At 40.0% G+C, this 26,839-nt stretch overlaps 2 protein-coding genes across 2 annotated transcripts in view; one reads left to right on the plus strand and one right to left on the minus strand.

Annotated features, from left to right (window-relative positions):
• Positions 1-1,066: 1,066 nt before the first annotated feature.
• On the minus strand, positions 1,067-4,603 carry SMIM20 (small integral membrane protein 20). The gene is made up of 3 exons (XM_015862697.2): positions 4,459-4,603; positions 2,904-2,960; positions 1,067-1,598 (listed from the first exon to the last, which is right to left on the minus strand). Exons 1-3 carry the CDS (start codon positions 4,565-4,567, stop codon positions 1,561-1,563), a joined length of 204 nt encoding a protein of 67 aa, XP_015718183.2. The 5' UTR covers positions 4,568-4,603; the 3' UTR covers positions 1,067-1,560.
• A 51-nt stretch (positions 4,604-4,654) lies between these two features.
• The window catches only part of SEL1L3 (SEL1L family member 3), a 30,822-nt gene continuing 8,637 nt past the window's right edge, over positions 4,655-26,839 (plus strand). Inside the window, exons 1-17 of the mRNA XM_015862695.2 lie at positions 4,655-5,037; positions 8,815-9,382; positions 11,455-11,581; positions 14,269-14,390; positions 15,700-15,815; positions 16,690-16,745; positions 17,263-17,395; positions 18,009-18,141; positions 18,768-18,911; positions 19,602-19,813; positions 20,746-20,925; positions 21,961-22,080; positions 22,621-22,761; positions 22,990-23,052; positions 24,585-24,761; positions 25,361-25,488; positions 26,593-26,676. Of these exons, the coding sequence (XP_015718181.2) occupies positions 4,981-5,037; positions 8,815-9,382; positions 11,455-11,581; positions 14,269-14,390; positions 15,700-15,815; positions 16,690-16,745; positions 17,263-17,395; positions 18,009-18,141; positions 18,768-18,911; positions 19,602-19,813; positions 20,746-20,925; positions 21,961-22,080; positions 22,621-22,761; positions 22,990-23,052; positions 24,585-24,761; positions 25,361-25,488; positions 26,593-26,676 (2,561 nt within the window). The 5' untranslated portion in view covers positions 4,655-4,980. The remainder of the gene's footprint in view (positions 5,038-8,814; positions 9,383-11,454; positions 11,582-14,268; positions 14,391-15,699; positions 15,816-16,689; positions 16,746-17,262; positions 17,396-18,008; positions 18,142-18,767; positions 18,912-19,601; positions 19,814-20,745; positions 20,926-21,960; positions 22,081-22,620; positions 22,762-22,989; positions 23,053-24,584; positions 24,762-25,360; positions 25,489-26,592; positions 26,677-26,839) is intronic.

Genomic DNA, 26,839 nt, shown 5'->3' on the forward strand with positions numbered 1-26,839 from the left:
GTGAGAAAATTAGAAGAGGAAGTATGTGTCTGTGTGGGAGGGAAACAGCAACAAAAGGCAGAAGAGGGATATCAAGTAACAATTGTTTTGGCAAAGAACACTGTAAAAGATGAGTCTTTTATCTGTCATTAAGAAAGCCAGGTGATGTCTAAAAAAAAACCAAAAATGTTACACCTGTTCACTTAATGAGTAATGCTCACTGCACATGCATTCTTGCAATAGTCTTTAAAATGCTTGTCTTACAATGAAATACTAAGTGTAGAAAAGAAGATAACATACTCAAGTTAAATGCATGTGCTACACCTGTACTCAACAGTATCAGTTGGGATACAGCGATTACTGCAGGTTACAGATTGCCTCTTTCCTCTGACAACACCATTTATTCAGAACCCTAATTTACCAAGTAAATTAAGGTAAATTAGGGTAATCATTTTAAATAGGAGCAATCCTTTATTAGGCTGTTTTGACTATCATCATACTCATCATAAAGGTGCTTTTACAAATACCTTTTATAATACCTGCTTTTCTACCCCAAAGTCCCAATGTACTTTACTGGATGTACTTGTCAAGGTTTTGGTGGGAGGGAGGTGGGCTGCAACACCATGACACACACAGTCCCAGCTGGTCCCAATGCACCCAGAGAGGACAGATTAGCCACCAGCCAAATGGGTGGCACTTTTGTGAAAACATATTTAAGAAACATCAAGAAAAGGCAGACAGAACAAGGGGGATAAAATGAGAAATAGTAGTAAAAGTGGCAGGAAAAAAAGGGCAAGGAGGGGCACCGGAGAAGGTATTCCCCTGCAGCGTGGTGGAGAAAACCATGCCAGAGTCAGTATCCACACTGCAACTCATGGAAGACACATCTGTTTTGCCCATAACAGTAGACAGTTAACAATCATCCTGTTGCCATCAAAACCCATGAGCTTCTTCATCCTGTCTTATCCCCCATCCTGCTGAGGCGTGGGAACAAGAGACTGGCAAGGTGAGTACTTGGCAGCCAGTCAAGGTTATCCATCACACCTGCTCACAAAATATATAACAAATAATGAAGAATACACATTGGTTTGAAAGGAAGAAATTTTAATGCACAAATTCTCACGCGCCATGTTATATTCTGCCTAAGAGAGAACAAATCTACAGTAGTCTCTCTCAGTATAAACTTCTATCACGTTTTCACAATTAAACCACAGAAAGCAATCTTCAATCTAGGGAGGAAACTGCAGTGGTCTGCATTATTTAGTCTATTCATAATTTATTCTCCAAATGTTTACAGATTAACCACAAAAATAGTAGTTCTTTTTCTCAAGGAAGTAAATACTTTACTTCCAAACACAAGAAACAATCACCTTTCCAGCAGTCCATCCTTTGTGCCACAGCACTCTGCCAAAACTGGGATGTTTTTTCCTCTTGGCTTTCCAACAAGTATCGCTTGTTGCTCCACATGTGCCCACACAACATGATCACAATTCTTCTCAAGCAACGACTAAAGGCACACTTCAGTGTAAGAAGAAATAACTCATCTTCAGTTCTGCCTTGAAATGCACCAGGCTGGCAACACTACTTTCTTCCAAACGGATCAGACCACACTTTTAACCCTACAAATCAAATATGAAAATACCCGCAGTTCATAAATACAACTTTGGGAAAAAAACAACAATCTTGTCTGCTATTCCAGCCTTGTGGAAAAGCAAAACACAAATGACTCTCAAAAACATTTTCTGCACTGAGCTCAAAAATCTACTTAAGCTTGAAAAGTATTTAGGAATTCAACCTCATCTTCATCTTAAGCTTCAGACAGCAGAAAAGTCATCACAGCAGCACATAAGGTATTACGATACTGTTGGAAAGAAACACCTGGAATCCCATCTTGTTTCACACTTCAATTTGTCTGGACTTCACACTCAACTACAGGACCTCATAAATGCTCATCAACAGATAAATTCATATGTAAAAATTACACTGAGGAGGACAGGTCATTAAGTACCTGCATCTTGGATAAATGAGACAGTCCAGTCTTCTTTACTGTTCAATAAAAAGCAAATTTACAAGACTTTTATGCCAACATAACTCGCCTGCTCCTCTTCAAAATGTCATTGCTTTCTTAGAAAGTCAGTCCTGCATTGATGATTTAAGTGATACGCATAGTAAGGACATGGCATTAATCCTATTGGATTTTCTCCTGCTGTTGCTGTCAGGCTCTTCTAAAAATAGGAGTTAAGTTACCCTTTAACATATTCAAATACAAACTGTTTCATCAAGACATGTACTTTACAACTTTAAATGGGAAATATCGACCTTGCCAGTTCTATATGAGACAAAGAATTATCAATTATGATATAATTGTGTATAAATGAGTAGTACGATGTTATTCCCCTCACACTTTCCTACTCCTTCTACTTGTAACAGCAGTCATCAAAAAGCTATTAGCACTGCATTCAAGATTTTCTTTAGCGTTGCATATTTCCTCCTCCTATGCAGCTGAAAAGTAATGACAAAATTCCTCACCAATTGTGTTTCAGCTGACGTGTAAAGCAGCATTCAATAGAAGAAAGGTGCAACAAACTATTTTTTACAGCTAGAGCTCAGACCACTCATGGCTTGTTTACTCTGATCTTATGCAAAAGTTACTGTCTCATGTACAAAGTATTTAAGAAAGAGTGAAAATAGAATCACTACAACCTCCTTGGCTAATTCAATTTAAAACAGATCGTATTAAATCCATAATTTTAAGTGAAGAATTAGCCTGAGAAAATGTTTTCACTGTAAGGCTTTTTTTGTTTGCTTGTTTTTAATACATGCATTACTTGAATGTATTCTTCACTGTATTACTTAAATCCATAGAAATACTCAAGTCTTCAAGAAGACCTTTAAAACAGTACAAACTCATGAATCAATCATACCTGGAGGCTGGATATTCTCTTGAACAATACCAGCTCGGTTTATTGATTGTTCTCTCTCTGGAAAACAAAACAGAAAGAACAATATTAATAAAATATGAAAACATCTTGACCTTGCCTTGCAAGGTCTAAACCCCACACAGTAAAATCCTGATGAGTATGCAAGTATACAACACAAATGTAGCATTCGCACTTAGCAGAGAAACTAAGAACTAGTTAGTTCTGCAAGGTTACAATCTATAAGATAACCATCTTAAAGTAATGACTACTTTTTACAAACAATGCTTTTTGTGATCCCTAAACTTAAGGCATGAGCACTACTTTAGGGGGATAATCCTCACACATGAAGCAGACATCAAAGGCTGTAGCAGCCTCTTGCCTCTCACTGAACTTTTTAAGCCTTTAAAAAAAACATTGTCAAGAATCACTCCAGAGAACTAAAAGCCATTCGTGCCTACTGCAGGACTCCATGTGATGATGATCGAGATGTCTGACTTGGAATCAAGGAAATATCTAAGTTGGAAGAGATCCTTGAAGGCCATCTAATCCAACTACCCTTGCAATGAACAGGGATGCCTACACAGCTGGATCAGGTCGCTCAGAGCTTCATCAGGCCTGATGCTGAGAGCCTCCAGGATGGAGCAACCCCCCTTCTCTGGGCAACTGTTCCAGTGCTTCACCAACCTTATTGTAAAAAACTTCTCTCTCAAGTCCAATCTAAGTCTCCCCTCTTTTAGTTTGAAACTATTTCCCCTTGAAAACTGAGACTTCAGACCCAGCTTACTATTACACAGAAATAATGAGCTTTTCACCACAGCTCATGTCAATGAGGGGCATAAGCTTCTATAACAGTTCTGTTGTTACACAGCTTACTCCAAAAATTAAGTTCTCCCTCCTGTTAATATTTCCACTGAAGTATCACAACCACAGAATGGCACATTCTGATCTAAGCATCAGGTGAACACTCACACAGCTCTCATACAGCCGATAAGCGTCAAAGCACACAGGAAATTAACAAAGGTGCGGTCCAAGGAGAGCTGGAGGCACATGTGATAAACGAAGCCTGAAATCAAGTATTACTTAGCAAGCATGAGTGTGTTATAAGTGCTCACTGCCCACTGTGTGTGTGCCAAAACCACGCTTGGGCCAGTTTCCACCTTCACAAACTTCCTTCCATTATTTTGGATGCTCGCAAGTTAAATTTTACTCCACCATCGAGGCGAGGCTAAAGTCCCTACGAGGTGATCAATAGCTGCGTTGCCCTTTTTGTTTTCCTTCCTAGAAATCTCTTCGTTCACCTCATACACCTTCATGGCGGCGCCTCGTCTGCCCTCACACAAACAAACGGCCCGAGATGCGTCACACCCAGCGCTCCCCGCCCGGCCTGGCAGGCGCTGAGGTACCGACTCCCCGCGCTGTTACTGGGGCATCGCGGGGCTTCCCGGTACGGCGCTTCATGGAACGACCTGAGTTATGTACAGCCCATTCCAAGCCAACCACGGAGGGTCACCTTGAACCCAACTCCTGCCCGCTCCCCGGACCTGCCCCGAGCACTCACTGTACTCCTCGGGCAGCAGCAGTGGCCTGAAGTAGATGGGGTAGAAGGCGGCCCCCACCACGGCCACGAAGCCGCCGAAGATGCCGAGCGTGCGGGACAGCCCGGCCATAGCGGGGAGCGGCGCACACAGAACGGGACGGAAGAGACGCGGCCGCCGCTTCCGGGCGAGACGGGCCCGGCGGGCGGAGCGGGGAGGGGAGGGAAAGGGAGGGGAGGGCGGCGTGCCGGCACCGAGCTCCGCAGGCGCAACGACGGCGCTGGGGCGGCCGCTTCGTGCCGAGCTGCAGCGCTGCGCCGCTCCGAGCCTGCTCGGCCCCTCCGCGGCCGGATGCCGCCCCGGCCCAGCCGCGCCCTCCTCCCCGCACCTGCGGCGGCCGCTCGGGGCGCGGCGCTGCGCTGTGCGAGCCCCTCCTCCAGGAAGCCGGATCTGCCGCATCCGTGTCGGCGGGGCCGGGCCGGGCAGCAGCGGGCAGCGCCACGCCTCGGGGCGCAGCCGCCTCCTGAGCCCGCAGCAGCAGCAGCATGCGGCCCCCGGCCGAGCCCCGCCGCGTCCCTCCTTTCCTCCTCCTCTTCATGATGGTGAGTGCCGGTCCCAGCACCTGCCGCGGCTCCCCGAGCTGGGGCGGCCCGGCCCGGCAGGACGGCGTGTGTGCGGCGATCGGGGGCTGCAGCCCCGCGGGGCCGGGCCGGGCGTAGCGCGCTGTGTGCGGCAGGTGGCACCGGGCTGGGCTTCGTGGGTTGGAGGGATGGGGGCTCCCGCTGTCATGGCTCCAGATGCGTGTGTGGCCACTGTAACACCTGCAGGGAACAGCTGCGTTCTAAAGGCATCTGCTAAGCACAGTTTGTACCTCTAATACTCTGATGAACACAGACAATAATTGGAGTCCCTGTACATGTATGGGACGCTGATGCTGATGGGGAGCAGAGCAGCACCTGCTCTGTCGTGTCCCCACACAAAATCAGCATGACGTGGCGGTCACAGGTACAGGGCTGTGGTTGTCCTCAGGCTCTGAGCAAACAGGCCCGGTCCCATAGGATCGTGTGGGGGGTTTGAGCCCTGGACCTGCTGTGACCTTATTCCAGCTAAGAAAAGCACGATTATGAGCCTTTTCTGTAGTATTTCACCACTGAAATATTCACTTTCCTACTAATGGCTGTGATTCAGTCCTGACATCTGGCAGGATGGCGTGGGCTAACGCCCTCAGGTTCAGTGTGAAGAAGATCCAGGAACAGAACCTGGACAGCTTTTGTGATTGAGGTGCCCCACACAGTGAAGCCTATGTGCCTTCCTCATTGAACTCTGCCTGTCCTACAGTACATTTTTGATCTGCCATAGCTGTCCTGTTTACTGCATGTGGAAAATATTGTATTTAAATCTCATAATCGCACTCGTTTTGTAATCCTTTCATCTCAGCTCCCTGTAGGCAGAGATTATGTACAATATACTCCATGTTGTCTGAGGTAACACTGAGGGAAGACCTCATTTAGCAGGTGCACTACACAGTGCTGCGAGAGCAATGCAGGGAGGCAGCCAGGTAGGAACAGACCCTGGGCTGTGATCTGGGAGACTGCACCATCCCTGGTCTCTGTCACAGCTGCGTCAGTGCAGGATGGCTTTGTACTGTGCCCCAGGTGAGCATCCTGAGGGGTTCAGTGGTTGTGATGCAGCAGCAGACCCAAACATGTCTCATGCATTTGTGCCTTGCATGTCTCAATCAGTATGTCAGACACCATTGAGAAAATGTTCAGGACTAAACCTTTGGGAGCCATTTTGCAGAACTGACACTGAGGGAAGACACGCAACTAAGGCTGACCTGTGCATCAGTTGTCACGCAACATCATGCCTAGGTGCTCTAGGAGCATAATGAAGCTTATTCTGCAAGGGCTGGTTGTGGTTTGCAGTGCTTGCTGCCTTGGCACATATACACCACAAAAAGTAATGTTGTTTCCGCCAGAATTGGCCTTCCGTTGGAAGCCAGATGGCCCTGTTCACATACTGCTGTGTCTTTGCTAATGAAAACAGCCAGACACAAGCAATGTCTGCTTGGAGCCAACTCCTGTGTCTCTGTGTTGGATGAACCCCTGCAAAGTGAGGGCTGGCTGTATACATTTGGACTGTAAATAGACAGATATGAAAAGCAGCAGTAATGTGATGCTTTGTACTGTCTACCTGGTGTACTTCAACATCCTGTGATCAACATATAGTCTTACTTCTATAAGCTGGGGGCCACATCGTGAGGAAGATTCTGATATATCATACAGATTAAGCTGTTTTCCAGTACTGTTTCTTGCAAAGTCCAAAAATTACTTGATACATATGAATGGTATCGATCAAGCAGAGGAGTTGTAGCATAATTTGTGGATGCTATTAGAACCAAGTAAGGAAACGTATAATAGTATATTTAAAAGACATTAGAAATAGTATTATAATTAAAGTTTTTGTCAGCTTCTGTATCAGTATTTCTGTACATGTGTTATTGAAGGATGCGGTGGCCAGTTTTCCAATGGTCACCAGCCTCCTACTGGTCTTTCTTTTTTATCCCCTTCAGTAAATCCTTCTTAGTACACATCATTTAAACACTGGCTGCAGATAGATTTGTTAGATTCAAATGGGTATTTCTACTGTGCTTTGCCACTAGTGATGGAAATGGTAATTTAGTTTTGATAGAATTTTATCCATTTTATAAAATGGGAAACAAGACAGAGGGAGAGGAAAGCTGTTACTGCAAAGGCACAACCTGTTGTAAAAAGTCTAGATCCTGGCACTGTGGTGTGGTTTGCATTTTTATTTCTCCAAAATAAATATGTATCTTGGGGCTTCCATGTGTTTGTACAGCATCACTACACATTTGGTTTCCTGCCTCTCATGCTGGACATGAGGAAGTAAGGAACTCTTGGTTGTTCTTGTGGAAAGCAGTTTGAGTAACAAGTACAGAAAGATCTATAACCTGTTAATAAGTCTGTTAAGGTTACCTGGAGTTAGCAGCTGCTAACAGCGACACTCACCTTCATTCAAACATCCCCTCACTCAGTTATGTCTTCCAGTTTAAATAAAGGGGAAAAATTTGGTCACACAGTTAAATCTAAAATTGTCTATGAATGAGGAGGGGAGTACAGGTAAGCTTAGTTCTAGCTTTCCTTGATATTTACAGCTTTGCAAGTTAAGCAGGCAAATATTTGTTTTCAGAGTAGCTTACAAGGAGTGTTAATGTATTCTTAAGATATAAAAAAGAAAACAAGTCATTTTGTTTACTGACCCCCATCTTGGCACAGGGGTGAGGTCTTTTCCTTCAGGTTAACAGCACATACATCTGATAGATAGAAATGTACTAACTACTTGGCCCAGGTCTGTAAATATTTTGAGAACTGCATTAAAAAGCTCATGAACATGAAGTAGATATCTGAGCTATTTCAGTTCACTCTGTTTAAACTTCGCGAAGTTAAAGTCACTGAAAACAGAGCTTCTCATTTTGGATAACCTTAACTAACTACCAGCTTCCCTGGTAGTCCAGAGTGACAGTTTGGAACATTTTATGCAGATCAGGGAATCTGGCAGAAGCACAGTGATGTGGTGGTGGCTCCCCAAGCTCAGTAATCCTCAGTGTCCCTGGCAGCACATCAAGCCAGTCGCTGGCTGCTGACCAGGAAGAAAAAAAGCAGTGAGAAGCTTTAGAGACAAGAACTTCAGCGTGGAGGATAATCCTTGTGCATGTCCAAGAACTCATAAGGAATGTATTGTACATAGCTATAAGGAGCAGAATCTAAGTACTGTCTGCCAGACTTGTTGCTCAGATTTAGAAGTCCATCTTCCAGATAGGGGTGTTTCCGTAGTAAGGTCTGAAATGCTTTATGAACATGAATTAATTTTCAGGAAACGATAATGGTCTGCTTTGGTTATCATTCCTGCTCTTCAGATACCTCTCGTGGAGGTAACAAAACGATGTAACTTTTTAGGAAGATAGAAATACCAGGCTGCAGCAGTGCAAGTGAACAATGATATGACGAATAAATGCCAACACCTTTCTGTAGATATTCTTTAGGCTTGATCCTAGGAACATGTGTAAACAGCATGATGTCAGTATCTGAGAGGACCAGATTCCACTTGCAGAAGGATACACCCTTTAAGGACTGTTCTGTAGAAGTATATGTGGCTTTGAGAAGTCAGTGGCAGGGGAATTGTTGCTATTAAAATCTTGAGAGTGTATTTTCAGTATTTCGTAGCTACTTGCTGTGTGAAAGAATCCTGGTGCTGAGTACTGTGTATAAACCATCTGCTGCTTGTGGGAGTGTATTAATAACTGTGTAAATTTGGTTCTCTAGTTAACATTATTGTTGTGTTCTGTTTTTTATTTACAGAATTGTGTGCCATCTTTTGGAAGGGAGACATTACAGACAACAGCAGTTACGCCAAAGTTTGGCAAAAAGATGGATTATGTGGACTTCATTCATCTAAATGTTTTGGAAAAGAAAGTCCTTAATAGTTCTGAGGTTTCCGTTCAGTATTTATGTTCTAAGCCTTGTATAATTAATTTGGAAGCAGTAGCTTCCTCGGAGTTCAGGACTGGTGTACCAGTATACAGAAGGAGGTGGAAGGAGGAGAAGAATATTTATGTTCGTCAAACTCGACAAATACATTTGAAATTTCCAAATATCATGGTTTACAGAGATGACTACATCATCAGAAACTCAATAATAGTGCACAGTGTGATCCTGTATGCATGGATTAGTCACCAATCAGTTAGCAGCTGTGATGTGGAGCACAATGAAAGCTACCAGGAGGCAGTTGCCAAGAATTACACGTTTTTAGAAGCAGTTCCACCTTTTGAACGCCCGTATAAAGACCACAAAGTCTGTCTTCAGTGGGGTGCTGACTATTTGTGGATGCTTCAGGCAAACAAGATACCTCAGTGCCCTCATGAAAGCGGTATGTGTTATGTCCCTTCTTTGTTGTTTGTTTCCAAGTGGACTAATAGGACCCAAAGAACACTGGAAAATGTAAGCTGTTAAAAAAAAAAATGTACTTGTAGTAAAGGTTGGGTAGTACTATTTCTTGGCCCACACTGTTGAGTGTAAGCTTAATAAGTGCAAGATTAGAGCTTCAAATGACAAAAATCATCATGTCTTTCAAAGCTGGCTTGTTTCATCACGGTGGCACTGCCTTTTATTTTCTTAGTGTATTCACAAATTTGTGTTTAGAACTCACTGAGCATCTTCAAACTTAATCTTCAAAGAGGGTCTGTAATTGTATTGTTTTAACATCCTGCATGCATAATTCTCTTGTAGGTAGTCTACATCTCTTCTGCTTGAGGTGATGGCCATATGCTCCAAAACAGGTTTTTAAGACTTCATAGTGCAATAAATGTTGCAGTACTTGTTAGGTGTACTAATAGATCCACACAAATTGCTAGAAAAAAATAACCCCCTGCTAAATATGAATTGTATTACTTCCAATTTGCTAACAGAATATTTAACAGTAGAAGAAGTATGAAGATAAATTTTATATCAGGTGTATCCTGATATAGCAATGAGAAGTATTTTATTTTGGGCTAAGTTTATAGATGGAAATATTTATATAGAATCATAGAATTACCCAGGTTGGAAAAGACCTTGAAGATCATCAAGTCCAACCACAGCCTAACTCTAACAACCCTCTGCTAAATCATATCCCTGAGCACCACATCCAAATGGCTCTTAAATACATCCAGGGATGGCGATTCAACCACCTCCCTGGGGAGCCTATTCCAGTACCTAACTACACTTCCTGTAAAGAAGCGCTTCCTAACTTCCAACCTAAACTTTCCCTGGTGCAACTTGAGGCCATTTTCCCTCATCCTGTTGCTTGTCACCATGAGAAGAGACTTTCCCCACTCTCACTGTTAGCACCTTTCAGAGGGCAATAAGGTCTCTTCTCAGCCTCCTTTTCCCCAGACTAAAGAGCCCCAGCTTCCTCAGACTCTCCTCATAGGGTTAGTGGATGTATATCTAAATTAAAAGTCCTACCCAATTAAATGAATTCCTGAAACTCACAACTTTGCCTTCTAGGTTTTCTCAGAGTTATCTTGATTATTTTTTTATTTTATTTTTCCTGTCTGCCTATTTCTAGCTTTACATCCACTCCCAGTTGGCTTTGTCCTCAGAACACGTTTGTAGTACAACCTAATAGCAACAATATTATTAGCTTCTAAAGGGTTATCTCCTAGCAAAACCTATGAAAGCATTTTTATCATTTGGTTTTGCTACATTGGCATGTGAATGCACTGAGAAGAACCGGGAAGCAAAGTAGTTTCTGCCTCCAGAGGCTTTCGGAAATACGTTTTGGAGACTGAGCATGAGATCTCTGAAAACAGCGTGAAACATCTTAATGCGTTATCAAATTACATTATAGATGGGAACACTTAGCATAACAAAAACCATTAATTTTTAAAAATGAACTTGTGACAAATTGCTCTGTTTTGGAAAAGCTCTTTATATGCATTGAAAAAACTGTTAATATCTTCTCTTTCTTATTGGGGCAGCATAATCAGTTAGATTTATTACAGGATTGTGCATACTGGTTAAGAATAGAATTGGTATCAATCCATACATGCAGTTTAACTGGAGAGCAAGCCCAGGAGCTGTGGATTAATCTCACACTGGCATAACCAAAGGTAGAATGAGATTTTAAACGAATAACATAAACAAAGATTTTCCTCCATACTAACTTTTGCTTAAGCTAACTCATGCTTCAAATCTAAATACCTTAGATTTAACTGAGTATTTTCCCTGCTTCCAACAGTGGCTGGAAATAGATTCCATTTCACTTTCCTGTGAATTATTCACTCCAAGACTAATTCATTTAATAGCAGCAAATGAACTTGTGCTTGAGAACTTACTGAAAGCCGGCATTAATTTTTAATTATGTGCTTCAAATATTTGACTGTACAAGTGTGAGCCAATTAATTAGTCAGTTAACAATGATTACTTTCTGCCAGATTAAGGAAATCTTTATTTTTGCAGATGGTGTTCAGATTCTCAACTTCATATATGCTTCCGGTGGCGAGAAGACAGGAATTGTGAAGAGATTTGAACGGTTTGAAAACAGAGAACTGGAAGCAGTCAGACAACATCAGATTGATTATCCAATGTAAGTATAGACAAATAGCTGAAATGGGCTATAGTTGATTCTTGTAGGCTATAGAATATGCTTGTGTGTATGCTTCAGTTCTTAAGCTTTGTTCACAATTAAAGGAATACCATCTGCTACTTTGAGAAAAGGCTTAAATTAGTTAGCAATTCCTTCTGTTCTCTGATTGCAGTTCTGTATGGAATTAAGCTGAGCCTAAGAGGCATACCATAATACACACCATGAGAGATACTACTGTAGATGTAATTAAACTGGCTTGGTACCACTCGGAGGGCAGGTTAGGTGTTACACGCTGTTTTGATCACACAGCTGCCCCATGACTACCTCGACTGAGCTTTTCTATGTTACAGAAAGATCTGTATTTCAAGTACCACTTGCAGACTAATTGCAGAATACTGTTCCTATAGGACAGGCAGTGTATAAGAGCTGTTTTTCCTATGAATTCACACTAGTTCGCAGCTGACAAGCTTTTACCAATAGAGTCTCTTGTGTAGTTGAGTCATCCAGCTTGAACTTATGCTATTCTCTTTCACCATCCCTGTGTAAACTCTTCGAGTCAGACACACTATTCAGTTACAGAGGAATCACATTAGCATCTTTCTCTGCTCTTCTTCCCCTTCCCACAACTGTCACAACCCTTCAGCCATATTCTGCAACTTCAGACAAAAAAAAGTGCATGGGTGTGCATGTACATATGTATCTCATTTAGACCAGATGTTGTTACCGCAGAAACAGGAGGTGATCACAGGAACTTGAACTTGCCTGCTTGTTTGTGTTTGGCCTGTAAGCAAGGAGAGCCAAAGAAGAGTAACCAACAGGTGCAGGTGCTGTACAGATTAGCAGCCTATGAACTGTAACTCTGAAGTCATTAGTTCAGTGCAGTTTTTAGCTCCTGGCCTCTTTAGAATGCACAACAGCCTGGTTTACACTGTCTGCTGCTCTTTGCTCACATGTGCATTTGCACTATGCTTCTGGTACTGAGGTGCTGAAGCTCTGGTTGACAAAACACAGCATAAATTTAAGCAGCTCTGTACCTGCTCCACACAGTTTCACCTGCTCTTTCCTTCAGGTTCTCTTTTTGGTACTAGCATGAAATATTGCCTGTGTGTTGCAGTTGCATGACATCTGTGCGAAGCTCTGTTAAGAAGTGGAAAAGATTTTTCCTTCAACTGCATGTAGGTGAATGGTGGTTCCCCACTGCATCAAAAGGCAACCAAAAAGATTAATGAAACAAGTTTCTTGTTTGACTTTCATTGAGGATTTTGTTGAATGAAGAAACTTCCCAATAGGGATTTGCTCTTATCTTTTAACAAAGTAGGCAACTGTCATTTGGGGCAGCTGCCTGTAGACTGCCTGCAGGAAGCATAGGATGGGAATCTGAGGGACTACTGACTCAGCGTGGCATTCTACAGCAATAGAGAAAGCAAAATGTGTCAGCATTGTTCCCACCTGTGTCCCAGGAAATTTGTCCGGACAGGGTATGACTGGCAGTCAGGAAGCAAATAAAGAGTGCAGAATTTAAGCTTGCTACATTGCCTGAGATGAAAAATGGGAAGAACAATGCACAAACACGAGCAGTATTGCTGGAAGCGCAGTGTTTGCCTGCAGATCATAATAATCTATTTACAAATGATTATGGTTTACAAATCTCTATTTCACCTGTGTTCCATCTGTGGAGGATATGACGTTGGTAGCTATTTAAGGTGCAGTCTGCATTAGGGAAAACTGCATCACTTCTACCTTTTTTAGTCTTAACATCAGAGCAGCTATTACACTCTCAGACCTATGGTGGTTTAGTTAAGGAAGAGATACAAGGTGTTGTATGTTTAGCAACTTCTCTCAAGAAATATAAGACAAACTGACCAACAAACAAATATTCTTTTTAAGTACACAAAATGCAATTAATATTTCCTTCTAGGAGCCAGTAGGAAAACTTTGTCAAAGATTGTAATTATTCGTGCTTAGTTGTGTTGTACATTGGAGATTTGATTTTCAAAGGCATTCAGCATTGATCTGACTTTGCTGTTACAGAAATAAGTGCTAAGCTCCAGTCAATGGGACGGAAGTGGTTTTTGGTTTAGTCAGATGCAGTGGCATAAATTCTGATTTCAGTGCTTCAGCAAATCTGCTTTGTAATGTCATCAGAGCTGGTGAAACCATTCTGGCTTTGTACAAAAATTGCTCAATAAGTAAAGTTGAGGGTTTTTTCCTTCCCCTCCACCCCACCATTCCATGGTTTGAACATGCTCCACCTTTATTTATCCTTTGATAAACTCCTTGACAGGTATTCATACCTATTTGTACTATCCAGAGGTTACAAATTCCTTTTCACCTTCTTCCAAGCACATTTTCACTGTTGGTATTTAGTACAGAAGACACAACTTAGTTTTTACTGACTTACACAATCAAGACTACAGGAATGTGCATTTAGGGATTCTGTACAGTTTGCATGTGGGAGGGTGGCTCCAGGTCATCTCAGCTGCTTTTTCAGTTCCTTACTGATGTGTGTTCTAATCCACCATTGTGAAACTGATTCAAATAATGCTCCTTTAATTTTCTTATCAGTACCACAGAAGTGTATAATTATAAGGAGATCATAGATAAAAAAATCTTAAACTGTGCTTTTGAACTTCGATAAAGAGATTTCTCATCAGGAGTGGATTTCTTGTTTGTTTTCCCTCATGCAGGTTCACTGTTTCAATCTGGCTATATTTACTGCATCACTGTGAAAAGGATCTGTGTGGCATACTTTATTTTATTGATCCAAAAGAGATGTATAGTACTCCCGCTATATTTCTAAATGAGGAAGGTAAGGGATTTCATTAATTGTTTTCAGAAAGGATTTCATGTAGCTTTTATAGAGCTGTGCCTATACACAGGAACAAGAACTATATTATTAGACTTATTTTGTGAAATTGATCTTGAAGTATTTGCTCTACAAATAAGTAGAGCAAAACTGAAAAATAGTTGCATACCATCAAATCTTGAATAACCTGGAAGATGTCTGCATATCTGCTTTGCCAGGAGGATGCACTGAGTTGCACAGATTAGGAATGAATGCTGGGATTAAAGTCTTATTTTCATAAAAAACCTTAATTATTTTTATTGAAGTATTATTTTAATATTACTCTCAACTCCTATATACTTACTACATAGAATTTTTTGAAAATTTGGAATAGTCTTGGAAGTTCAAATAACTCAAGTTCTTGCCTATGTGGCGATGTTCAAGGTAAGGTCTATTTCCCTGATCCAAAAAAAGGTTCAGAGATAATACTTAGTTTGGCAATAGTTACAATCAAAGAACTTTCCTGCCAGAAAAAGGCTCTTCAGTCTCAGAAGAAATTCAGCAAATGAGGGCTCACTGGCAGTCTCAAAGAGGAAAAAGTTAAGAGTGCACCACTGGCTTTCTCATAACAGGTTGCAGATTTCACAACTAATGTCTTCTTCTCATCTATTCTTGCTATTTCTATATCCTCTGTCTTACTCCCAATTAAAACAATAAATCATTAGAATAGTTGATACAGCACTGTGGTAAGTTTTCCACTATTCATCATATTTCCATTACAAACTGAATACTTTCCATTGAAGAAAGAACAAAAATGACAGCTCCACCGGAAGCTACCCCATCAATAAGAGACTCACTTTGAGAGTTTCTGAGGCCTGCTTTATTCCCAGTGTTTCTTAGGTTATCTTAATGGACTATTTTGTTTTTACGAGTTCAGACTATGAGCTTAGCTTCTTCATGTCCAGGTAGTGAGGCCTGGAGTCATCTTGTACCTGGTTAGTAATTACATTTTCATGTGCTAGCAGTCAAACACTGAACAGATAGTCATGTCCCCTTGTGCTGTTGAGGATTACGTACAGCATTTTGAGATTAAATGTGGTGCCCTTCCTGTTAGACACATTCAATATCCTTATCCCCCAGACAAGCTGGTTTTGATTCAGTGGTTTTATACGGCAGCATGTTTCCCTGTGATTGTTAGAGCTCACATGTTGGCACAGAGAGTCTACAGATTTATTGGTGATAAATAATACAGAGTAATACATAAGGAAATTTACTCTTAACATTGATGTTTTTGTGATAATTAATGTATTTTTCTCCTTTGTTGCTCTGTCAGGTTACGTGCATATTCAGATGCACCTCATTAGAGGAGATGACCTTGCAGTGAAAACAAGCTTCAGCCTTCCACTGAAGCAGTGGTTTCGACTGGATCTCTCTTTTAAGGGTGGACAGGTATGTGTCTGACTAAATTACAGGATTAAGAGTCCTCTGATTTGATTATGCCTCTGACAAACTCCTTAACATATTGCTCAGCTGAGCACTCTTATGGCAGGAAGAAAAAGTAGAACCAAACTTAAAAACATTTCAGTACTTAGAGTCATTCGTGGGACAGATAAAACTGTGGTTCAGTTCAATTTCATTTACATGCCTTCCTTTAGATTTTTAATGCTTTGATACTCCAGAGGTACACAGAAAAAATCCGTATTTAGTTACTTCACTTTCATTGACATAATATGCTTAATGCAACAGGATCTTGAACAAAATATTTAAGTTAGGGAGGAATGGGAGAATGAGGCATCAAGAAATTGAGAGTCTTATTTAAAGGCACTGAAAGATGAAGACGAATCCATACAGATGCTTCAGCACTAAATGAAGTTTTGCAAAGTTATTTTGTGTGTCCTTAAACAACTTTGTAGTTGTCACACAGCAGGTGTGAAAACTTTATCCTGTCTTCCTTTTCATCTAATTCCTAGATTCATTAACTTTTTATTAACTTTTTGGCCATTCTTTACCTGTAAGCTACAGCTTCTTGAGGAGGTTAATATTCTCTTCATTTCTCTAATCTATAAAAGCAAGACATGCTTTCATACTTTGGAAGAGTAAAAGCTTCAGTAAGGTATCTTACAGTTGAGCACAGAAATTAAATAGCTGAAGTAAGTGTCAGTGCTTTCCACTGAACTTTCCTGACACAAATTGGATACATGACAATGATGCAGAGGTCATGGAAGATACCTGCAGTTGTAATCTTGTGAACTATGCCTTGAAGTGTCTTAAATATTCCTTGTAATATTTAGACTATTGCAGTTAATATTGTGTGCTCTTTTAGGTAGAAGTGAGCAGCGTTGGGAAGAATTTGAAAAGACAGCATCACCAGTCTTTTATGTAAGCAGCGTTTTCCCTTCTGCCAAGTAATATATGTATTCAGATATGGAAAATGGGAGGACAGCAAGTTCATAACTGAGATTCCAGATGTTCAGAATTTATCATCTTTTTCTAGTCTACAATCACTAAACCAGTTTGCATCACTATAATTATACTAAGAATGATCTGAGTAACTGGGTAATTTTGCCATGAGCTAGTTTGAAGTAATGTGCTGCACACTCTAGGGCTAAAGTCTGATCTCCATGCTAAAAACTGATTGGAAAAAAAAAGTGGTATCTGGATCAGTCTTCAGATGAAATCTTGGCCCTGTTGATGAAGTCAAAGGAAGGATTTCATCTGTGCAATTGTTACCTGCTTTGCTTTGGTAGAAATCCTGCTGTCTGTCTGAAAAATTCCTAGTTTGTCTTTGATTCTAAAGAACCGGATCATCATGTTGGATACTGAAATTGAGATTATTTTGTCCCCCCTTTCTCCATACCTCTTGATAGCCAGCTTACATCTCTTTTGTGTTTTCAAGTTTCAGGGAAGATTTCTACTGTGATGACACTGCTGGATATTTTGTCCTTGGAGGCAGTGGATATGTAAATGGCATTGAAGCATTCTTTGGACCTGTGAAGTACTATCGTCTCAATGTCTTGGATACAGAACAGGTAAACAGAAGCAGTATTCGGGTAAACATTTAAATATCAGCAGCCAGCTAATATGAAACATAGTAGAACTTGGGAACATGTAAACAATATATGATCAGTCAAGAGGGTTATTAGAGTTAGGGTACTATGGTTAGGCTGTGGTTGGACTTGATGATCTTCAAGGTCTTCTCTAACCTGGGTAATTCTATGATTCTATGAATTCATGTTGAAATCTTGCAATGTTAGTATTTCAAATGCTAGAGGATAAGACTTTTAGAAGCAAGTATGTAAAGCAGTATTCCTTAAATTAAGTCCTTATTTAAATACAGTTTAAGTGTTGCTCGGTTTTCCGGAGTTCCTGTACAGGACACGTTTGACAATTCATTGTTTTGTTGAAGTTGCTGGTAAACACCACTCAGGTTTCATCTGTTTTTCAAATACATCTGTGAATTACACTAACTATTTGAAATCATAGTCTTGTCATGTCTGGCATCAGATTGTTTGGCACATTAACATGATGTGCCAGATAAGCTGGTTGTAGTAATTATTTCCCTATACTATTTGCCTAGAACACTTATTGCAAAGCATAGCCACCAAACAACAGATCATGTAAATGCTATACATATTTTTCTAGATTTCCAACCCTCTTTACGACAAAGAAACAGCAGAACAAATTGAACAGTACTACGAGAGATGTATGGACATTCAAGACATAGTTCATGATTACAGGCATATTGTAAGGAAAGGCCAACTAGCACAGAGGGCTTGTAAGTATTGATCTGTGGGATTTGAGTTCTGATCTATCTTTGGAGAACCATTGCCTTTCCTTTTATCCCATCCTGGCTAATGATTATCAGAAGTAAACTTAAATCTGGCCATACATAACAAGAAAAAGGTCAGTTTGAAGAGCTCAGTCAAAGAAACATTTCCAAGCTTAAATGTAAGCTATTTAGTTACCGTTCTGCAGCTTCATTTGCAAATTGCTCTAGAGGCAGATGTTTTTTAAGCCTTTTCCCCAAAATGTCTTTTTTTTTTTTTGTAAGTGTCTTTTCCGTAGTTGCCTAATATCAACTAATTAAGAGGTTTATAACAAAACAACACCTCAGTTAAAGAAGAGTTTCATAGTCTACATGTGTGCTGACCAAGAGCCACTGTTTCCAGTTAGGATTTGACTATATGAATTGTGACAAGATAATGGAATAGGATAGAATGGACCTTACATATTTGTAAACAGACTGTTCTAACTGTACCAATTTTAACACTGCTTTATGTTACATAAATACCCATCTTGTCCATAAATTTTTAGTTTACTCTTGAAACATCTACCGAAGGCTTGTTTACAAGGTAGTCAAGACACCTTTCATATCTCACTTAAAAATGTTGTTTTCTCAAGGTTATTCTGAAAACTATTACATAGAGCAGCTTCACAAATACAGAGAAAAGTCCACATGCGAAGCTTTCACATGGGGAAAAGAACTCAGGAAAAAGTACCACACCTTGTTCAGACTGTTGCAAGAGATGGATTTCAGTGCTCCAGGTGATAATCATAATTAATTTTACTGTTTTGAAATAACTTTACACTCTATGTAAGTACATTCTGACTTAATATTTCATGGATTTTTTTTCCTCATATAAGTCTTTATTAAGTTAGCTGATACATGCACCACAAACAAAAGATGGCTCATCACATAGAAGAAAGTAGAGATATGTTTTTAGCATTTATTTATCTCTCGGTCCTTGGAAGTAGCGAAATCACTTCTGATAAAGCCTTTGTGATACCAGGCAAAGTATTATGCAGAGTGTCAATAATTATACATAGGAAGGAGTTGATTCACCAACTGGTGATTAGGTCTCTAACTAGAGAGCTCGCCTTCTCAAAAATCAGCCTTCATCCAGGAGTTGTTCTTCCTCCAGATACTAGCCATTAAATAAGCCCAGAGTCCACTCCCTTCCAATCAGGCGGCAAGCACAGGAAAATTGCTTATACCTGTGCTTCCTGAGCCAGCCATCTCCTTCACCAGGTGCTCAATCATTGCTTTAGGCTGTGACATAACAGTTCCCCTAAAGCCCTATTCAAGAATACCAACGAATTTTGGTTGTCTGTACTGAGAATGGCTGTCAGTGTAACACGTAGTAGAATCTGACTTGGTTGTATTAAATTGGAGAGGGGCATCAGTTCCTGGTTTTAACTACTGCAGTAATGTTGTGTCCTGTGTTGTGTTTTCAGCGTCAAAAGAGGAAAGTGATCCAGTTCTAGAAATAGGCCAGAGGATATTTGAGAAGATTATGAAGAATTTATCAAGTCCTGATGGCCTAAGCAGTGTGAGCTCCTCTGTCCCTTTCTTGGTGGACTCCAGTTGCTGTGGATACCATAAGGCTTCTTATTTCCTTGCAGTTATATTTGAAACAGGGCTTGGTGTGTCTGTGGATCATAGAAAGGTAGTATATTTCATATATTATGTTATCTCTGTGAAAATGATTATCTTTAAAGGCAAGTTAGAAGTGGGATAAAGTTAGGATCAATAGGGATTAAAACCGTGAAGTGGTTTCCAGTTGCCTTTTCAAGCTGTGGTTGATGGGACTCTCTAATACAGCTACTCCTAAATAACTCTGTTGCAGTGAAGTCTTTAGGAGTTCCTTATGGCAGGAAAATAAATGATTTAATGAGACCTAAAAATAGTATTAATGGCAGGGGGAAACATGCTTCTTTTCCCAGTTGCTGAGGAGGCAGAATGAGGAAGTAACCCTTGAGTTACCCACAGACCTTTGCAGATGGTTATGAAAATATTTCCTTTAAGGCAGATCTCCTAAAGTGAAAAGGTTTTATAGTAGTCAAAAAAGAGGTCTCATGGCACAATGTACAAGAATGTGATGCTGAGTATATGATCAAATTATTAAAGGTAACCACAGTAGAAAAATTTTGGAAGTTAATGATTCTGTGCTGGAAACCTGATAAGTAGCCATGGGAGAGCTGCTGGTCTACTGCAATACAGAGCCTTAGTATTAAACCTTGGGTTTTCAGAATTTCAGAAGTTGAACAATTCAGAAACTTCTGAAACTACCTAAATGGCCTTTTGATGTCTAAAATTGGGTAAAGAGGGGAAATACTTTAATATTTTTAGCATAGAAAATGACCATGCTTTGGCTGAGTGGCTGCATGGAGTTATGTGCTCTCTAGACTTTTAAAGCAACTTGCAAATAACTGAGGTGTTTCTGGATTCCATTGTAAGGTCAATGAAGAGGGTATATATCACTGGAAAAGGGTTGTATTGAGGTTGCCAAAGATATTTAAGAATGAAATAGTAGTGTATGCTGGATGTGTGATATACACTGTGAACATTCACTCTAGTTTTTCTGTTGATTTTTGCCAGGGACTGCTCTACAGTTTGGTTGGGGCTCAGGGAAAGGAGAGACTTGCTGTGATGAATCTCGGCTATAAGCATTACCAAGGCATTAATAACTATCCACTTGATTTGGAGCTGTCATATGCTTATTACAGTAATATTGCAATAAAGACCTCATTGGATCAACACACTATAAAAGGGGAACAGGTAAAAGAATTTTAAGTGTAACTGGATTTGTTTTCTATGCAAGTACTTTTCATATATTAATATTAATGATGTGGACAAGCATTAACTCATCTGATAGTTAGAAAATCCCACAAATTATGTATAAGTATTATAACTTCATTTCATAGGAAGGAGGAAACCAACTCAAAATTAGGCAAAAGTCCCCAGGATTGTCTGTGTGCCTATCTTTCGGTAAAGTCTAAGTCTTATTCCTAGGCTCTGATTTATCACACAGGTTTTTAATCCTTAATATTGATCACCATCACTGTTGAGCATCTGGTCTGCTGTTTCAGTAGCCAAACATCACGAGTCAGCAAATTATTCATTATCTTTTCAGTACTAAAATAATACGTAAAAGATTTTGTTGTTAAATGCCTACCTGAGGAGATGAAGTTAAAGCAAAATGATCTCAGAATTAGTTGCTGAGCAGGAGGTAGCACGGCTTTTCTGGAAAGACTACTCAAGGTAGGCCAGTACTAGAATTTTAAGCTATCAGAAAGAATGACTATTAATTAGTGTACAAAAAAATGTAGAAGATTTTGACTGCTGAAGAATAATTAGACAGCCACCTAAGTAGGAGTGCTGTATTGTAGGGCATGTCTTCATTAAGCTTTCTGCCAGATTTGGGGTTTCATTTGAAGAGTTTTCTATACAAACTAAAAAAACCTTAAAAGTCCCTAGAAAATTCTTTTTATTTCAGCTGTATTCAAAAGCACTTCTTTGTCATTATTAATTGCGTTCAAAACTAAGATTTTGTTTCCTGCTGTGGACATATTGGCATACTTTTCCATTGTAGAGTGGACTTAAAACTGAGTACTATAATGAAGCATAAAGTGGTTTTACACTTGAAGCAAGGATATTCCTTAATGTTCTGGTCAGCAAAAAGGTGGCAAGAATTGTCAAACTCGGAACTGGCCACAGGTGTCTAAGGATAAGCAGGTGACAAGCAACTTCACTAGGCGGCAGGTGTGTGAATTTATTGTGCCATGTTTTTTGTTCTGTTCACCTACTCTTTAGGCATTTGTTGAAACTATCAGGCTAATGGATGATGAGCTGCTTAAAGCTCAAACAAAAGAAAACGGCGATGTCTTTATGTGGTTAAAACATGAAGCAACAAGAGGAAATGCAGCTGCACAGGTATAAAAAAATGCTTTTCCTCCGTCTTGGCTCTATACATGCATTACATGTGTGCATCAGTAGAGTGTAGCAGACAGACTTATTCTCTATACACGTGGAATTGCTTGTATACAGAAAGGCTTGTACTGTTTCACATATTTCTGTCTGAAAATATCCAGTGGCCATGTAAAAAGCCATAACAACAGCACACAGGAAGAGTTGTAAAGACTTGGCAAATTCCTCTATTCTGTTTCCCTGGTTTCTTCTTTGATATGGTACAGTTATTGCTGCTGACTTCAGATCACCCTCAGATGATGTGATACTGAATCATATGATTAGCATACACTTACCAGGGCCTTTATCAGTACATTTCATTGTCAGGAATCCTCTTAGAGCTTCCTGACAACCAATTGCAACCAAACTGTTAAAGACATAACTATGTGTCAAAGCTATATTGTTTCTTAACTCATTTAAAGTCCATTTAGGCCTGTAAAATGGGTTCTACTGAAAATTCTCAGTGCTATCATTTGTAATGTTGGTACTTACCTTGTTTTCTTTTAGCAACGATTGGCTCAGATGCTGTTTTGGGGCCAACAGGGAGTGGCAAAAAATCCTGAAGCAGCAATAGAATGGTATGCAAAGGGTGCAATAGAAACAGAAGATCCGGTGTTAATATATGATTATGCCATTGTGTTGTTTAAGGTAAGTAATGTTTTGGTTTTCCACCTCAAAAACTCTTAGTGGTTTTGCAAAGATGTGAATGAAGGGTGAGCGCAGAGCTACATTTTAAATTACAGCTTTTTAAGGCTGAATAACATCTAGTAAGTGTTGGTATTGACATTAAAATGCATTTGGAATTGTATATGTGAATTTTCATCAGCATGTATTCTGTAATTGTAAGCAATGATCGTTTCGTTATACATTTCCTAGGGCCAAGGTGTGAAAAAGAACACAAAACTTGCTTTAGAACTGATGAAGAAAGCAGCAGCCAAGGTAAAATATAATTAACATTTTATTGTAGAATTTGTATGCTAGCTGCCAATAATAATGGCCTCTGCTTTTATATAAAATATAAAAATGTATATAATAGTTTTGTGTAAATAATAGTTGGGCTTCCCATTGTCTTTACCTTAAATGGTGAATCAGCCAAAATTTTTATGGATAAAAATAATTTTATTTATGCCTTTTTGACCTTGATGGTGGTTCAGTGACTTACAGAGTGAACAGCTCATACAGGAGTATGTTTCTGCCTTGTGTTCCTAAGTATGTGTTGTTTTTTTTAGTGAGAGTACCCAGCAGGCTTGAGTTTTCAATGCACTGGTCCCACCAGTCGCTAGGTGGAGGTAATTGCTGCCTTTGAAACTCCATGCTGGCAAGCTCTGCTATAATAACAAAGTTAAGTTGTAACATTAATGGAAAAGGGTAAAAACAGGTCTAGGCTTTACTTTTGCAGCCTTGGCTGAATGACAATGCATTTCTGCAGCAGAAGAACTGAACTCAGAAGAGTGGAGGCTCCTCCCCCACAGCCTCTGAGCAGCAGTTTTTTATGGTTAGTTTTCTATGCTTGCTTAGAGTTACAGCTTTTATAGTTGGATGCTGATGGCTTGAAAAAGACCATATTCTCTCTATGGCCTCATATCAGGGTGATGACCTGGATGTCCCAAGGCCTTTTTGTTTTTCCATGGCTGCAATTAACATTGAAAGGAACCTCATAGGAAAGGAGCCTCGTTCCATTTAATGATCTTGTACTGACAGATTACCCTGGCTATTGTCTGACCCCTTGCAAAAAATGATACTAGTACCTAGACCTTGGTTACCTTCCTAGCTATAAAATAAGAACTAGTTTAAATTGCTGGTAATATCCATAGGACTTCATTACTGACTAGCAACAGAAAAGAAACTGTGCCATTTCAATCATCTCTTGGAAATACAAAGCCACTTTGGGAAAGGCTTGAGTAAGCAGAATGGCTTTCACAATATGACAGAATTCTGTTAAGTCAGGATCTTTATTCCTAGGGAGATGTTTCAGTTTAAAAGAAGCGATTGCTTTTGATTGCTAATCCTGTCTGTAAGTGTGGTTAGGTCTCACATTTAGGCTTTGCAGAGAAAACCAGTGAAAAACAGCCTTGGTTTGGTATTGTCACCAAGTACAAATCTGAATGCAGTTGTGGCTGAGACTCTGTAGAATAAGACAGAGGAGTTGGATTTAAGAGTGGAATCATTTCTTAATGAACAGCCTGACAGATACTGAGGGGATAGACTATTATTCCTTGCTGTCAACACAAGGCCATGAGGAAGAAAAGCTCTAGGGGAAAAAAAAAAAAAGAAAGAAAGAAAGAAAGAAAGAAAACCAGTAACCCATAATATCCCTCCGTTCCAGTATGAATTTTGATTGAATGTGTGTGCCAAGTGCCCAGACAGGAAAGCCCATGAGAGTACTTAAAATTGGGCAGCAGGTTGGGGAGCAGCATGACCCAAAGCAGAGTTAAATGTGTGACCTTAGACTGCTCTTCTTCTTCCCTGAGGGCTTGCCCCAAGCAGTGAATGGACTGGGATGGTATTACCACAATTTTAGGAGAGACTACAGAAAAGCAGCCAAGCACTGGTTAATCGCTGAAGAACTGGGAAATCCAGATGCATCCTACAATCTTGGTGTCCTTTATTTAGATGGGATTTACCCTGGAGTACCCGGTAGAAATCAAGTGAGTCAATATTTCATGGTGGTTTTGTTTATATTAGTGCCTAATTTACAGATTTTGGCTTCGTTCTTGAGACTGCTGTGTTCACTCTCTTGTTTTTTTATGCTCTTTCTTAGACTGTTATTCAAGTATCCCTGCCGTGCATGTTTGCGTTCCTTTAATTTAGAAACAAAGTACTTGCAGCAAAGCATCCTTCATGCTTTTGGGGCCCTGACCCCACCTGCACAGCCTGAGTTACCTTTTACAAATCACTTTCAGAGACTTGAGGATGGTGGTTGTGCACAGCAATACATACTGAACATTGCATTGTTCTCCAGCCTTCTGGGAAAGAAGGTTTATTCACATCTAAGTTACGTTAACGTTATTCTGCTCTTGAATTTTTTCATTCAGAATTTTAGTTTTTAAAAATATTTCCAGCCTAAATTTTCAAAAAGTTAAAGAAAGGAATTAATATCACCTAAGTACAGTAAAAGTAGCTAAAGTGGTTTGCCTACATCTGCCAACTGCCATTTTAAAGTTATTTAATGAAATGAGATCTGGGAACCAAAATTCAATAAGCATAAACAGTGTTGTGTTGTTAATTGTGTTTTGTTTCTTCACAGACAGTAGCTGCACAATATTTCTATAAAGCTGCTCAAGGAGGACATATAGAAGGGACGTTACGATGTTCTTTGTACTACATCACGGGAAACATGGAAGAATTCCCCAGAGATCCAGAAAAAGCTGTAATGTAAGGAATAAAATCATTTGCTAAAGGGAAATTTATTTCTGTTGAGGTTATTTTGATTATTGGTGATTTTTAAGTCCACATTCAAAACATCTTTTATTTCATCGTGCTTACCTCCCTTAGAAACAAATCTGTAGTAAAGTTTGATCCCCACTAATATGAGTATTATTTAAATAACCCATAGATTCTGAGAGATGCTGAGTACTTTTGGTGGACTTTCAGATGCACCCAAGTACATCGGTTCTCTGGGTTGATCCAAATGCAGGTAGTGTGTAACGCAGCAGCACACATCAGCATATGTTAAGAGATGTTACACTTGTACAAAGAGGCTGATGAGAAATTATAGCACTTATCACTAAGTTCGAGCATTTGGTATTTTCTTTTTAAAAAAAAAAAAGAAGAAGAAGAAAAAATTGCTAAGAAAAACCATAGAATATCTCTGATATGCCTATAGAGATGAACTGGCAGATATGTTCTTATTCATAGAATCATGGATTCACCAAGTTTGGAAAAGACCTCTAAGACTGTCTATTCCAACAGTCTACCTATCACCAATATTTCCCCACTAAACCATGTCCCTTAGTCCAACATCTAAACTTTACTTGAACACTACCAGGAATGGTGACTCAGCTGCCTCCTGGGCAGCCCATTCCAGTGCTTGGCCGCTCTTTTTGGAGAATAAATTTTTCCTAATATTCAACTTGAACCTCCCCTGGCACAACTTGAGGCCATTCCCTCCTATTGCTAGTTATGCAGGAGAAGAGGCTGACCATCAGCTCACCACACCCTCCTTTCAGGTAGTAGTAGAGATGGATAAGGCCTCCCCTGAGCTTCTCTCCAGACTAAACAATCCCAGTTCCCTCAGTTGCTCCTTGTAAGATTTGTGCTCCAGATCTCTCACTGGTTTCATTGCCTTTTTCTGGACACACTCCAGACCCCTTTCAGTCAACACCTGCAAGACTGTTGTAGCAATTACTGCAAAATCTCATAGTTTATATTATGAAGGAAGTCAGAAGGTGATGCTGTATCCTTTTGTATTCTTCATGTCAAAGTGAGTTGGGATTACTGGAGCACAGCTGTTAATATTTTGTTTCTTCTTCTCTACAGCTGGGCAAAGCATATTGCGGAGAAGAATGGTTACCTAGGTCATGTCATTAGAAAAGCACTCAATGCTTATCTGGAACTTTCATGGTATGTTTGTTCTGTTCTCTTCAAGTTCATGGTCTATTTTTTATTTACTTATTAGCATAATAAAATAATTAACATTAGGCCATGAACTGAAAAAAAAAAGTAAATAACAGCAGTACCAAAATGAGTGGCAAAATGCCTGCTGATGTAAAGGGAAGCAGGAATT

The sequence above is a fragment of the Coturnix japonica genome, chromosome 4 (assembly GCF_054131305.1).
Source record: "Coturnix japonica strain WE chromosome 4, WE-NBRP24, whole genome shotgun sequence".
Lineage (NCBI taxonomy): Eukaryota > Metazoa > Chordata > Aves > Galliformes > Phasianidae > Coturnix > Coturnix japonica.

Bases quoted from the DNA above. Each gene is read 5' to 3' on its own strand.
- SMIM20 (XM_015862697.2), bottom strand. From the start codon at position 4,567: ATGGCCGGGCTGTCCCGCACGCTCGGCATCTTCGGCGGCTTCGTGGCC. The intron at 2,961-4,458 runs GTGAGTGCTCGG...TTTGTTTTCCAG, and splicing joins GCTGCTGCCCGAGGAGTACA to AGAGAGAACAATCAATAAAC. The intron at 1,599-2,903 runs GTATGATTGATT...TTTGATTTGTAG, and splicing joins AGAGAATATCCAGCCTCCAG to GGTTAAAAGTGTGGTCTGAT.